At 34.8% G+C, this 15,248-nt stretch overlaps 1 protein-coding gene across 9 annotated transcripts in view; it reads left to right on the top strand.

Annotated features, from left to right (window-relative positions):
* HDAC9 (histone deacetylase 9) overlaps positions 1-15,248 on the top strand; it is a 1,067,937-nt gene that overhangs the window by 686,407 nt on the left and 366,282 nt on the right. For 6 of the 9 annotated variants that reach the window (XM_018047347.1, XM_013963176.2, XM_005679007.3 and 3 more), the window contains one exon: positions 223-2,843. In XM_018047347.1, coding sequence (XP_017902836.1) covers positions 223-537 — 315 coding nt within the window. In that variant the 3' untranslated portion in view covers positions 538-2,843. Of the gene's footprint in view, positions 1-222; positions 2,844-15,248 lie in introns of those variants that run through there. The other 3 variants (XM_018047346.1, XM_005679004.3, XM_013963174.2) reach the window with 1 other exon arrangement.

Below are 15,248 nucleotides of genomic sequence, written 5' to 3'. Positions count from 1 at the left end.
ATTCCCTGCCTAGGACACCAATACAGTATGGAACTGGTGGGACTGCTTCAGATTTAGTATTACTGAAGAATTTCACTGCATACAAATTCATTCAGAAAATGATCCTCAGAGATTAGAAATCAGGGTGTACTGAGGTAGAATTATAGGAAATCAAAGGATGTATTACTGCTCTGTTACCGCCAAGAACCACTGAATATTGAACCCCTGAACACTCTCTTCTAGCTGCTTTCGAAATCTATTGAACAACTGAAGCAACCAGGCAGTCACCTCGAGGAAGCAGAGGAAGAGCTTCAGGGGGACCAAGCGATGCAGGAAGACAGAGCGCCCTCTAGTGGCAACAGCACTAGGCGTGACAGCAGTGCTTGTGTGGATGACACATTGGGACAAGCTGGTGCTGTGAAGGTCAAGGAGGAACCGGTGGACAGTGATGAAGATGCTCAGATCCAGGAAATGGAATCTGGGGAGCAGGCTGCTTTTATGCAACAGGTAATAGGCAAAGATTTAGCTCCAGGATTTGTAATTAAAGTCATTATCTGAATATGAAATGCATTGCTGGTTTTGGTAAATGGATATTATTTCCTATCCATTTATATCTCTGAATGATTTGACTTTAGTGTTTAAGGATTCTGATTAATGCAGATATATCTATATATAGATCTTTCTATATACTGGTCTCTATATGGATAGCAAGGTTTCTTGAAACTCTACTGTTAAGGAAATACCTGTTACACTAAAATTATACTACATCAGTATCCAAGTGATTCATAGGCTTTTAATTCATCCCAAAGCCTGACCCACCAATTACTTCTAAGGAAAATGAACTCACTGTTGGTTTTAGTTTATCTGTTGAGGTCAGTGACTGCTGGATAGTTTTCCAGTCTGATCAATGAAACATTTTATTAGTTATTGATTTTTTTTGATATGTAGAATTCAATTTTCACATTGTTGTACATAATGTATCATACTACAGTCTTGAACCCTATTAAAGTTAGTCAGCCCCTTCCTTCCTCTATCTTTTTTTGTTAAGTGAAATGTTCTGGTTACTATGCCAGTAGTCCTAGGTTATTGTATAGATTGCAGTTGAAAATATTAGGAATAGAGGTGGTTCTAAATATATAGATGCAAAGTACAGCACTATTTTAAATATCACATTATGTCTCACCTAGTACTGCTCATTTCATTTTTATCCTGTGTTATTTGATGACATTGTTTATTAGAAAAGATCAAATGAAGCAGATGCAAATGTTGGCAAGAACTAACGTGCTGCTTTATGGTCCAATCAGATACAATATTGTATCTCCAGCTGTGGAAAAAATAGTAACAGTATGATTATCATCTGATCTGAAGTCAAAAATCATGTTTAAAAGAAGATGTGTCATGTTTGATAATCATTATCACTAGGATCTCTTCAGTATAATTCCATAATGACACAATGTGTACCATACTATTTTGGCAAGTAAAAAATTAGGAAAGTGAGGTTTAACAAAAGAATCTACTTGTACATAATGCACCTTCAGAAGGACTATGTCCTTTGATGCTATGAAATGCAAACAACTTTGAAGGCAACAGAAGACTGTTTATTTAAGTCAGTTCTTTGTCAGGTTCCTGCTGTTCTACAGAAAACTGTTTCTATGAGGCTGAACAGGAAATGCCTTGTGGAAACAGGAAGTCCAAGTGATTCATGTACTGAGGAATGTAGGGAAAAAAAACGGAGGATAGTGTTTTACTCTGTCTGTTTTTAAAGGGCACTCTATGAATTGATTTATTGTCTAAGAAAATAACACCGCAAGTAGGGAAATTATTAAGGAAGCTTTTCACTGGAACATTTCCTTCATACTCTTTTGATATGTTTACCTTGTTTTATAGGTTTACTTTTGTTAAGCTAGTTAAAGATTCGTTGTATTAAGACCCCTTTAATATGGATAATCCAAATTGACCTAGAATCTTTGTGAGGTTTTTTCTATTAAAATATTTATATTTCTAAATCCGAGGTATTTTAAGGTGTAGTATCCTGTTTCAAAGGAGATATAGCAGTTTTGCCAAATGTAGACCTTGTATAACTGTATGTTACTGGCACGTGTTGTTTACATTTTGCTGTGACATTTAAAAATATTTCTTAAAAAAGGTTACTGCTAAAGATACATTATCCTTTTTTAAAAAGTCTCCATTCAAAGTAAAGTAACATAACTAGAAGTTAGAATGTTTAAAACTTTTCCATATAATGAAAGTCCTTCGATAATTTGACAAATAGTTATAATAGGCAACACTTCCTACTACCAACATATTTTGGTTAATATATTCCTTCAGATTAAAATGACTTTTTGTCAGTTGTTTTGCATTAAAAATATGGCATTCCTGAGATAAAATTTTATATTTTTTCCATCTCATAAATATACATTTTATTTAAAATCTTTTTGCAATCTCATAAAAAAGGGATAGTGCATCTTTTAAAATACATTTTATTTGGGGAGGAACATGTGGCTGAGCAGGCTTTTGTATAATATTACTGCAAAGATATGTAATCACAAACAAAAAAAAACTATTTTTTATAGTGTCATTTGAGAGAGCTTCATCAGTACAGTTGGTGGACATTAATTGTTTGAATTTGATAGTCTTTGAATTTAATCAAGAAACTACCTGGAACCAGTAAAAAGGAAAGCTGGACTTAAATAATCTTAGAACTAATTGGTAATTGTCTCTTTTAAAATCTACTGTATTTATTATAATTAACACCCTTGAAGGTGATCTCTTGTTTTGTGTTGTAAATATATTGTTTGTATGTTTCTCTTCTTGCCTTCTGTTATAAGTCTCTTCCTTTCTCAAATAAAGTTTTTTTTAAAAGATCCCCTTTCATACATATGGCTTTGTGTAAACTTGATATATTTAATTGGATTTGAAACTCATGCACTAGGTCTCATATACCAAAATATATTGCCATTCTTTGTTGAAACAAGAAAATAAAGATATTTTGAGCAGTTACTTCTAATGCCATTAAAAATAATAAATCCAACAATAGTCACTTTAACCAATTTACAGCAGCCATTATCAGATAACAGACACATGTAAAATTTGTTGCAGTTTTATTTTCCCTGCGTGGCCTATTTCATATGTTATCATCTTTGATGTCAACTTCTAAATATAAAGTTTTATATAAATAGATATCAGTCACTTTAAAAATTCTTTTTAAAAAGGTTAATATAATCCCTTGATATAACAAACACTCAATAAATATTAAAATGAATAATTTTCTGTATCATAATAGTTATATCTATTACTGTAAGAACCTGACCTACAAGTACAAAGTGACAGTATATAAAGAAAAGTAATTAAATGACCTCCCTTTATATGGAAACAATTATTATAATAGTAGTATGAAGAACAAGGAGCCTGAGTCAGGTGAAGGGGCCTGGACCATACAGGAGCCACGCTCATTGCTCCTTTTCTGCTCAGTTGCAAGCAAAACATTACTTCATAATCTGTTATTATGTGTATTTGGTTCAATAAGTTAAAAATATTTGTCTTATATTCTTCAGTTCCCTTAATCTAAATTTCACTAGTGTCACATGAGTTAAAACTACTCTAATTCTGTAGCTAATATCATTTACTATTACAAAATGGATTATCATTCTGTAAGCCTGTAAATTTGATAATTTGGTCAGACTTGTGGGAAATATCACTGATGCTAGTCATAATTTCCTGAAAACTGCCTTTGGACTATAAAATTGTAAGATTACTTGCTTCTAGAGATCCTTAAAAAGCTGGAGAAATCAATTAGATAATGATTTTATACTATACATTTGATTTCACGAGTGTAAAGGGACTGTTTCAGTACCTATCAATGTTAGAAACTCTTCTATTTTCTGAAGAAAATAGTTTTTGCCAACAATGAATAACCATTTACGCTTCTTCCTCTATTCGTCAAGACCTGCCCGCTTGGTGAAGGGGGCTGCTGAAATGGAGACTGCTACTTTATATAGTTTTAAGAAAGACAGCTTTAAAAAAAAATTGTTTCTTCATACTTATTTTTTTCTAAACTATGTCAAAAAGGAACTAAGATACTAAACATTTTTTTGAAACCGACTGTTCAACAGATATATAGGTGGACAAGAGTATGTTTTTTTTAATTTGGCATTCCTTTGTGACTTTTTCCACTAACAGAAATATACAATTGTGGGTATATAATGATGGGTTAACAATGATAAGTAATCCAGCTTTACAAATTATAACCGATTATATTATAACCAATTAGAATCTCATATATATATACACACACACACACACACACAAGATAAAGAGTTTGATAGGTAGATTACCATTCCCTTTATTATTTATCATTCCTCCAACTGGGTTTTAAAGGGAAAGTATGGGTGGGGGGCAATCAAAGAACTCAGACAAATGAAACAGGATATGAGAAATGTGACTTTTCAGAATTTATTTATGTTTTAAAAGTTGTCTATTCTCACTTTATAATAATTTCTTTAAGGCTTGTAGATGGTAGGGTTTAGACAATGCAACTTTGGAAGACCATTTGATTTACAAGAAGACTTTTATTTTTAACTGTTGCAAATATATTATGTACTCGGTATTGTTATAAACACTTTACATCTGTTAACACATTAGTCCTCACAACAGCCTTACAGGGTCAGTATTATTGTCCCATTGTAGAGATGAGGGCCTTGGGACACAGAATAAGTCAAATCAAATCAAGGTCACCCAGTCAGTGGCAGTCTGGCTCCAGTTTGAACCTTGGCAATCCCATACCAGTCCTTGTTCTCAGCCTCTACCACTGAGCTGTATTTGTACAACAACTCTCCTTTCATGTCCAAGTTTATGAAATCGTTAGTGCTTCCTTCTCTCTCTCTTTGCCCATCAGCATTTCCAAACTCTTTTGAATCAGTTTCCTCTTTCGGTCACTGCTGTAAGTAAAGAGATTGTTGTTGTTTAGTTGCTAAGTCATGTCTGGCTCTTTTTGTGACCCCATGGACTGTAGACCACCAGGCTTTTCTGTCTTTGGGATTTTCCAGGCAAGAATACTGGAGTGGGTTACCATTTACTTCACCAGGGGATCTTTCCAACCCAGGGATCAAACAAGCATCTCCTGTATTGGCAGGTGGATTCTTTACTGCTGAGCCACCAGGGAAGCCCACAGAAGTCAATATAGATGTTGTAAAAAGGAAAAACAAGGATGTTTGTCTTGAGTTGTAGACCTCCTAAGTGGTTTTCCTATTGAAAGAGGCATAGAGATTGTCTTGAGGGAATCTGTTGACAGTTGGTATTCTGACCGCACCCCACAGAGGTTCTGGTCTTGTCCTAAGAGTGCAGGAATCTATGTTTTTCAAGCCCTTTGTGCTCTGGAGGCTGCCAGGGCCCTAAACCACTTCCTAAAATGTGTCTTGATTTTTCATAGCTTTTACCTATAATCCTTGGATTCTCCAATTCATTGTTTTCATAGTCGACTGTCTTGTATTTCTTGTATATTGTTCTGTTTCACCTGCATGTTAACTCAACTATAGGCTGAGTATAGTTGTAGTATAACTATTGGTTTCTGTATTTACTGCAGTTACTTCTTCAGTTTTTTTGCTTTTAGTTTCTCTCTTCTGATTGAATAATTTCTTTGCCTGTTGTGTGTGTGCGTGCTGTGTTGTTTCAGTTGTGTCCAACTCTGCAACCCTATGGACTGCAGCTTGCCAGGCTCCTCTGTCCATGGGATTCTCCAGGCAGGAATACTGGAGTAGGTTGCCATGCTCTCCTCCAGGGGATCTTCCTGACCAAGAGTCTCTTATACTAGTGGTAAAGAAGGTTCTTTACCACTAGTGCCACCAGGGAACCCCTCTTAACCTATTATAGAGTATTAATTCACCAAGACTTTGCAAATTATTTTTCCTCAGAATTTCTGAGCTATTTGTGGTATGTTCTTTGTGTGTGTGTGTGTGTGTGTGTGTGTGTGTGTGTGTGTTTGAGATGAAATTCATATAACATAAAATGCACCATCTTAACCATTTTAAAGTGTAGAATTCAGTGGTTTTTAGTATATTTGTGGGCTTCCCTGGTGGCTTAGATGGTAAAGAATCTGCCTGCAATGAAGGAGACCCAGGTTCGATCTCTTGGTCAGGAAGATCCCCTGGAGAATGGAATCCACTCCAGTATTCTTGCCTGGGAAATCCTATAGACAGAGGAGCTTGGCAGGCTCTAGTCTATGGGGTCTCAGAGTCAGACACAACTGAGTGACTAACCAAAAAAATAATAATAATATATTCACGATGATATACAGTGATCACTACTTACTAATTCCAGAACATTTTCATCACCTCAAAGAAATTCTGTACAGTTAAGTGATCGCTCTTCATACGCTCTCTTCCAACTCCTAGGAATCACTCGTCTAATTTATGTGCCTATAGATTTGCCTTTTGTGGACATTTCATATAAATGAAATCATATACTGTGTGGCTTTTTGTGAGTCTATGTCTAGCTTCTTTCACTTTTCGTATTATTTTCAGGTTCATCCATGTTGCATCAGGTATCAGTACTTTATTTTTCTTATGTTTGGATAATGGTCTGTTGTATGAATACACTACGTTTTGCTTATCTCTTCATCAGTTGATGGATATTTGGATTGCTTTCATTTTTTGGCTTTTATGAGTAATGCTGCTGTGAACATTTGTGTACAAATTTTTGTTCTAACATGTTTTCAGGGTTTGATGGTATGTAGACCTAAGAGTGAAATTACTGGGTCATCTGGTAACTCTGTTAAGTTTTAAGGAACTGCTGAATTGTTTTCCACCGTGGCTAAACTATTTTATATTCCCACTAGCAATGCATGGGGAGTTCCAGTTTCTCCACATCCTCTCTAACATGTGTTATTTTCTTTTTTTCTTTTTTTTTATTGTTATCACCCTAGTGGAGGTGAAATGTTTGTTCATTGTTGTTTTGATTTCTATTTCACTAATGACTAATGAAGTTGAACATTTTTTTCATTTAGTTACTGACTATTTGCTTATCTTCTTTGGAGAAATGCCTAGTTAGGTCTTTTGCCCATTTTTTTTTTTTTAAACATTTAAACCTCTCTCAGCATCTTTATTACAATCTCACCACGTGAACTAGGGCAGGCAGAAAAGCCTTTCTGGCATTATGATTTTTTAACATTTATTTTTAATTGGAAGACAATTGCTTTACAATATTGTGTTGACTTCTGCCGTACAACAACGTGAATCAGCCGTAAGTATACATGTGTCCCCTCCCTCTTGAACCTCCCCTGCAACTCCGCCTCCCTCCCCATCCTCCCCCCGCCAGGTTGTCAGAGAGCACTGAGCTGAGCTCCTCCTGTTGTACAGCAACTTCCCATTAGCTATCTATTGTACATAGTGTAATATATGTTTTAAAGCTACTTTCTCGGTTTGTCCCATGCTCTCCTTCCCCTGCTTTTGCCCATTTTTTAATTGCCCTGTCTTTTTACTGTTGAGTCATAAGAGATTTTAAATATATTCTGGTTATGCATGCTAAGTTGCTTCAGTTGTGTCTGACTCTTTGCAACCTGTGGACTGTAGCCTGCCAGGCTCCTCTGTCCATGGGATTCTCCAGGCAAGAATACTGGAGTGGGTTGCCAGGCCCTCCCTCCTCCAGGGAATCTTCCCTACACAGGGACAGACCCCACTCTCTTCTGTCTCCTGTGTTGGCAGGCAGGTTTTTACCACTAGTGCCACCTGGATGCTAGACCATTATCGTGTATATGAGTTGCAAATATTTTCTCCCATTCCGTGGGTTGTCTTCCTGATAGTGTCTTTTGATGCACAAACATTTTTAACTTTATTGAAGTCTATTCATCTATTTTTTTATCTTGTTATGAATGTGTTGCTTAATGTGGCAAAGATTTGTTACCTATGTTTCCTTCTAAGAATTTTATAATTTTATAACTTACTTTTAGGTATTTGATCTTTGTTGAGTTATATACATTGTTTTTATTTCTCCCTGCTTTGTGGTTTTTTTTTTAAAGAGATGAGAATTTACTGATTGTTGAGCTCCACTTGCTCTTGCATCGTCTCCATTTACCTCATTTCTGGTTGATCTGGTCTTGCTTTTCCACTATCCTGGTATTCCCTGTTGCTTCCAAGATTTCCATGGTACTTCCTTTTTTTTTTCTTGTCAATTAAATGCTATAATCTTGATGTTTATTATATCTAATATAAACTGGAAAATGTTCTGTATTTTTCCTTTAAGAAATGCTTTTTTCCTTGTGATCTTTAGAAACTAAATCAAATTTATTGTTCTTCATTTATATAACTTGAAAATTCTATCTTGGTGTTATCATTTTTACTTATGTCTGCATTGCATTTAAATTTTGTGATGGAGTTATTATGTTCAAGTCTTTGCCTTTTGTTCTCCTGTTAATGGCAAAGAATCCTGTATTTGTATTTCCAAACTGGTAGCCACGTGTAGCTATGAAAATTTAAAATGTGACTGATACGAATTGAGATATGATTTAATAAAATATCAGATTTCAAAGACATAGTATAAAATTATATTTATTAATACTTAAGTAATGATGTCATACTGCCTTCCCTGGTGGCTCAGTGGTAAAGAACCACCTGATAATGCAGGAAACCTGTGTTCAGCCTCTGGGTCGGGAAGATCCCCTGGAGAAGGAAATGACAACCCACTCCAGTACTCTTGCCTAGAGAATCCCATGGACAGAGGAGCCGAGTGGGCTACAATCCCCGGGGTCACAAAAGAGTCACACTAAAACAACAACACCAAAAACATATATTGATTACATATAAAAATTAGTATTGTTAATGTATTAGGTTATATAACATTATTAAAATTTATGTCTCTTGTCTTATTTTCCTCCTTTAATGTGGCTGTTAGAGTATTTAAGATTGTATATGTAGCTTGCATTTGTGATCTGCATTCTGTTAGTATACAATACTGCTTTTAGATCATCTTCCTCTCATGTTAATAGATGGATCTCACTACCTCATTTTGGAAATAGTTGGATATGAAATCTGAACAAATGAATATTTGCTCTTGCCAATATCTTTCTATTGCTGTTATTTAATGTAATAAATAGATATAAAATGTGTTAATGAGATCTGTGGCACCTTAAGGGTTTAAGGATCTCTTTACTGTTTGCCTTAAAGACAACTCAGAGTGTATCAATGTGTTGTATTAATACTGTCAGTCTTAAAGACAGTTCACTCACTACTCTACTCTCATCTCAGCTGATAAGTTTATCTTCTGAAAGTGCACTGCTGCTTCTCACTCTTCCATTTCTGTCTCTCAAACCACCATTGAGACACTGGGATCAAGTCACCTTTGATCATCTCCTTTATCTCTTTATTTTTTTCTGAAAATATATATTATATTGAAGTATAGTTGACTTACAGTGTTTCAGGCACATAGCAAGGTGATTCCGTTTTATGTATACACATAAATTATTCTTGAGATTATTTTCCATTATAGATTATTACAAGATATTGACTATAGTTCCCTGTGCTAGCAGCTAACCTTCTTTCTCTCTTACAAGCAGTTGGCACTCCTATTTCTGCTTTCCTTGCCATCATATTTCTTTACTCTGTCTTTGGCTCTGTTTTTCCCAGTCACTACCATCATTAATACTAAAATTCCTTTCTAAAGACAAATCATTGCAAGAGCTTCCTTTCATTATCAGTGTCCTCTTTTACTAATTCAGTTAACTTACTGTCAAGTTACAATGCCGCTTTTCCATTCTCTAAGGCATAACCTACAGTAACGTCTTCCTAATCTCTTTATCGAAAGGCTATCATCCAGTTTCAGTCCTCATAATTCAACCTTTATATTCTGAGTGGTAACTTATCCTTTCCAACTTAACTTAATCACTTTCCATGCGAAGCAAATTTCCAATTTGGAGTTCCAATTTCGTGAGCTTCAGCAAACTTTTTCACTCCCCAAAAAGTCCTTAACTTCCTTTTTCAAAATTTTCTTTCTCTGATTTTTTAATCCACCCAAACTATTCTGTCAACTTAGAATCAATTCCATAGGACTTACCACATAGTTTTTTCTTTTATTATTACCTTTCTGTCATCATATCATTTTGCCTTTTAAAGCAAGGGAAAATACACAGTGCTCCTGGAACCACAGAAGGAATTTCTGAAGTACTCAATTAAATCCTGTTTGAATGATTTTTGTTTTACATTTCTCTTATTCAGATTTCTTAATGGTTAAAGGATATTTTCTTCCATGTCATGATTACAGGTTCACTTTTGTTTTCTAATGTGAAATGTAGATTCAGTTTTCACTTGTTGGACTACTTATTGTGTTGAATGTCTGCATTAGTAACATTTCCCTCAAGCTGGCTCTAGTAATAATAGTTACTGTTGCATTTTCAGCTAGGTGTAAATGATGAAAATTTTTTCTTGATAAATTTGTTATTTGCTGCTGCCCAGAACTTATGAGTTTATTTTCTTAATTTGTGTTCTGTATTAATCATTATTCAATTATAATATCTGATGGAAATTTTTAGATAAAAATACAATATCTTAATTTTCATAGCCTGTTTATAGTACAGGTATCTCAGAGATATTGTGAATTTAGTTCCAGAGCACTGCTATAAAGTGAGTCACGCTAACTTTTTAGCTTCCCAGTGCATGTAAAAGTTATGTTTACCCTATACTCTATTAAGTGTGCAATAGCAGTGTGTCAAAAATGTACACATATCTTAATTTGAAAATAAAGCTGTTGGGAAAATGGCACCGATAGATACTTGAGGCAGGTTTGCCAAAAACTTTCAATTTGTAAAAAAACATAGTATCTTCAAAGTGCAGTAAAGTGAAGCACAATAAAATGAGGTATGTCTGAATTAATTTTTCTATGTCCATATAGTCGATATAATTTTTGGAACTTGGGGCTTGGAAAGAAGACAAAATTATTAATACTAAGAGAATGAATCAACCTTACTTTTATGCATATTTAATTAAGGAAAACTATTTCTGAACCTAGAAATTATGTGTTGTTTTGACTGTGTATACCACAAACTTGAACAGTGGCACTGTCCTTGAGGTTCATGTGTGGAACTGTGTTATAGGTGTAGCTGCCTAGTGATGACAATGCTAATTCTTTAGTTGGACTGAAGTTCCAACTCTTAACTTCGTCTGCCAGCAACTCTACCTCCAAATTACTTAATTCTGCTGAGCGTCACTTTGCTGGTTTATAAAATGTGATTAACAATTTTTATCTTTATCGGGGATTTATAAAACATAGATAGATTTATTTGAGTAATACCAATGCATGCTAGCAAAATTGATGCTGAGTAAAAATTTTCAAATGTTATTAATATTATTAGGAACTTCTTGAAACTTTAGTAACTTTCTTTTTTCTTCTTGGCTGGAACCTAGCTCACACTCAGTTTCACTTTATAATAATGAATAACTTTCTCTTCAGTAACTAAAGAAACCTTAGAACAGTGCTTCCCCATCTTTTCGATGTTCCAGCTCACTCAGAAAATGGCAGTAGATACACAGCATGGGTCCCTGCAGGAGGCAGCTTCGGCTGTTCCTCCCTGTCCCCAGGACTGCGAGTGAGCAGCCTAGAATCAATTGAACTGCAGCCCTTTCGTGACTCGAGGGGCAGTACCCTAGTTGGATTGTTCTTTGGGAGACCCTGTGAGTACCTGTCTCCTCTCTTCCTCTCATTCCCTTTCCATCTGTCTCCTTTCACCTCCCATAAAAAGAACCCCAGATTTATTTCATTTTTCAACCAAGGATTCACCAAATTTAAGTCAACTCTAGGTATAAATGATGCACATGATCTTAGTTCCAAAGAGTAGATTAGGAAAATAATTGATTTTAGGGGGGTCTTCAGATAAGCTGTTGATACTCAGTTCTTCCCACCCTATTACAGGATCAAGAAGCAAAACTCTGAAAATCTGCCTTGCCTAGGAGCCTGCGTGTCAGATTTTCTTCTCATATTTGCACTGGGCTCTTTTTCAGAACAGAGTGAAATAAACGAGTACTGAAATTTCTGTCTTTGTTTCTTAAGAAAATGCTCTGAGGGGTATTCATCTGGGATGGTGTGCAAAGTGGGGGCTCTGTTACCTCTGGTTTAGTTTGCTAAGTCTTTCCATCTTGAAACAAGAAATCTTGCAATGATTTCTTGATCTTAAGTGAATTGCTTCCTAAGTTTGAATAGTCATCAGTCTTCTCTATCGCTTTCACTTAACGTGATAAAGAAACTTATTTCACACTGTATTTTTAGTATTTTAGATATGTCCTGGTCATGGTATAGTGGTGCTATCAAATTCCTTTTTCTGCTTTATACTTTATGAATTAAATTTAGCACTTAGTTTTCTGGTATACATTTTAAATGGTTTGATTTTTACTTCATTGCTTGAATTACCTGACAAACTTGTGAAAATATCCAACTTTATTCTTTTTTTTTTTATCTTCCTTACCTGATACATATTTTAAGTATTTCTGTATATCCTATAGCTTTATGTATGTGCAATAGTTAGTTGTACCTCAACATAATTAAATAGAGAAGCAGATTTTAAAAGCCGGGATATTTTTCCCTAGAATATGTTCAATTTTTAAAGTTCTGGATTTTTTTTTCCCCATCATAATTAGGATTAAATTTTTGAAATGAGATTTTACTTTGGTTACTTTAACAGCTTAAACCATATTGGTTTTTTAATCTACTTTTTTTTTAGTATAATTTACATACAAAAATCTGCTTATATCTATGTACACGTGGTGAATTTTGACAAATATATACATCACAATCTGGATGTAGAATGTTTATATACTTTAAAGAGTTCTCTCCTGCTCCTTTTTAATCAATCCCCCACCCCCAGTCTCTACTGGGCCACTGGCAAACCATCTGTTTCCTGTCACTGCACATTAATTTTGATTTTTCTAGAATTTCATATAAATAAATCACATAAAAAGTCTGTGATATTTTCAGTCTTTTCTTTTAGTCAAAAATGCTTCTGACATCCATCCATGTGCATACCAGTAAAATGGTCTTTTTTAAATTGCCAAATAGTATTCCATTATATCAGTATGCCACGATTTGCTTATGCATTCATCCATTGATGGGCATGTAAGTTGTTTCCAAGTATGGACAGTTATGAATGAAGCTGCAGTGAATATTGTATTCAAGTATTAGTAGGCAATTGCCTTTATTTCTTTGAGTAAATACCTAGGGTTAGTAGTACTGATTTGTATGTTAAGTGTATATTTAGCTTTATTTTAAAAAGCTGCCAAAATATTTGTGGTTGGATATTTTTCACTGTCATCAGCTATGTATGAGAATTTCTGTTGCCAGCACTTGGTATTTTCAGATTTTTTTTACTTTATATATTCTAGTGGATGTGTAGTGGATTTTCGTGGCTTTGTGTTTCCCTGGTATCTTATGATTTGACTTACTTTTCTTGTGCTTATTGGCCATTTGTAGATCTTCAGTAAATTGTTAATTCAGTTATGTTGCATGATTTTTTGTTGAAACATTTGTCTTTATTATTGAGTATAGGAGTAACATATATTCAGGACACAGTTCATTTCTAGATGTATGTATACATTGCAAATATTTTCACCTAAACCTATATAGCTTGTCTTTTATTTTGAAGAGTAGAATGTTTGAGTTTTAGTATGTCCCAATCTGTCACTTTTTTCTTCTAAGATTAGTGCTTTAGTGTCCTATCCAAGAAAGATTTGCTTTTATATTCTCTCCTTTTAGTTTATTTTTAAAGTTTAAGGCAAAGAGCCATTTTGAGTCATATAATTTTGTGTATGAAGAAAGGCTGAAGATCATTTTCTTACCTAGGGTAGCCAAAGTTTTCAGCACCAGTTTTTGTAAGAATTGTACTTGTTCCTTTGAAATATCCTGGTGGTGTTGTTAGGAATCAATTGAACTTATGTGTGTGAGCAAATTTATGAACTCTTTCCTGTATTCCATTGATCTATATGTCTACATGTGTGCATGCTAAGTCACTTCAGTCGTGTCCAACTCTTTGCAAACTATGGACTGTGGCCCTCCAGGCTCCTCTGTCCATGGGATTCTCCAGGCAAGAATACTGGAGTGGGTTTCCAATGCCCACCTCCAGGGGATCTTCCTGACCCAGGGATCTAATCCGAGTTTCCTTACATCACTTGCATTAGCAGGTGAGTTCTTGACCACTAACACCACCTGGGAAGCACATCTACACCAAAGCCACAGAATCTGGATTAACATTGCTTTATAGCAAGTCTTGAAATCAGATAATGTATTTTTATTCTGCTTGTTTTTAAGGCTTTACACATACAACTTGATTCGAATTTACCTCTATGCCATTTTCTTTGTTTGCATTCTGCTTTTGTTCACTGAGCTTCTTGTATCTGTGGCTTTGCACTTTTTTAAAATTTGGGGAAATGTCAAGCATTGTTCATTCTAATATTTTCACTTTCTTTCTTTGGAGACTCCAGTTACACCTAGTATCAGACCGCTTGATACTGTCTCACAAGTCTGTAAGTCTCTGGGCATTTTTTATTACACTTAATTCTATTTCAGTTTGTGTAGTTTATATTACTGTACTCATCTTTTCTTCCCAGTGAAAACTTCTTTTAGTCACACCCATTGAATTGTTCATTTTAAGGTGTTATATTTTTCAGATCTACAAGTTCCATTTGGTTCTTATATATAATTTCCATTTATGTCTTCATTATATTCATATTTTCCTTTAAATCCTTGAGCATATTTATATTTAAGTCTATTTCTGCTTTTGTAGTCTCTGCCATTTTTGTGTCGGCTAATACTGCTTAATTTTTCTCTTAGATATTGTTCTTGTCTTACTACTCCTTTCACTGTGTAGTAAATTTTCATTAGATGTCAGATAATTTAGATCAATTGTCTTTCTTTAAAGAATATTGATTACTTTAGCTTTTTCGAGACTTGTCTTTCAATTTTGTTAGAGCAAGTCTATAGAATTATTGACTCTAACTCTGGTTTTTCTCTCTCACTAAGTGGTGAACTCTCTGGGCCTCTACTGAACAGTCTGATGATCCTAGGGAGTTAACAATCTTAGCCTTGAGCCCTGGGGCAGGGTTGAGGATGGAAACCGGAAGATGGGATTCAGTAAAGTATAAAGAGACAAATACAATATTTTGGGGAGGAGAAAGGAGCTGGTTTAGCTCACTGTTAGGCCTGGCTTCGCTTTCAAAGCTGATCACTAACAGGCTTCTACCAAGTCAGTTCTTCCTTATGGCTTGACTCTTTTCTCCTAGGCTTTAAATTTCTTGGATTTT

The sequence above is a fragment of the Capra hircus genome, chromosome 4 (assembly GCF_001704415.2).
Source record: "Capra hircus breed San Clemente chromosome 4, ASM170441v1, whole genome shotgun sequence".
Classification (NCBI taxonomy): domain Eukaryota; kingdom Metazoa; phylum Chordata; class Mammalia; order Artiodactyla; family Bovidae; genus Capra; species Capra hircus.
This window is presented reverse-complemented; position numbering and strand designations above follow the sequence as displayed.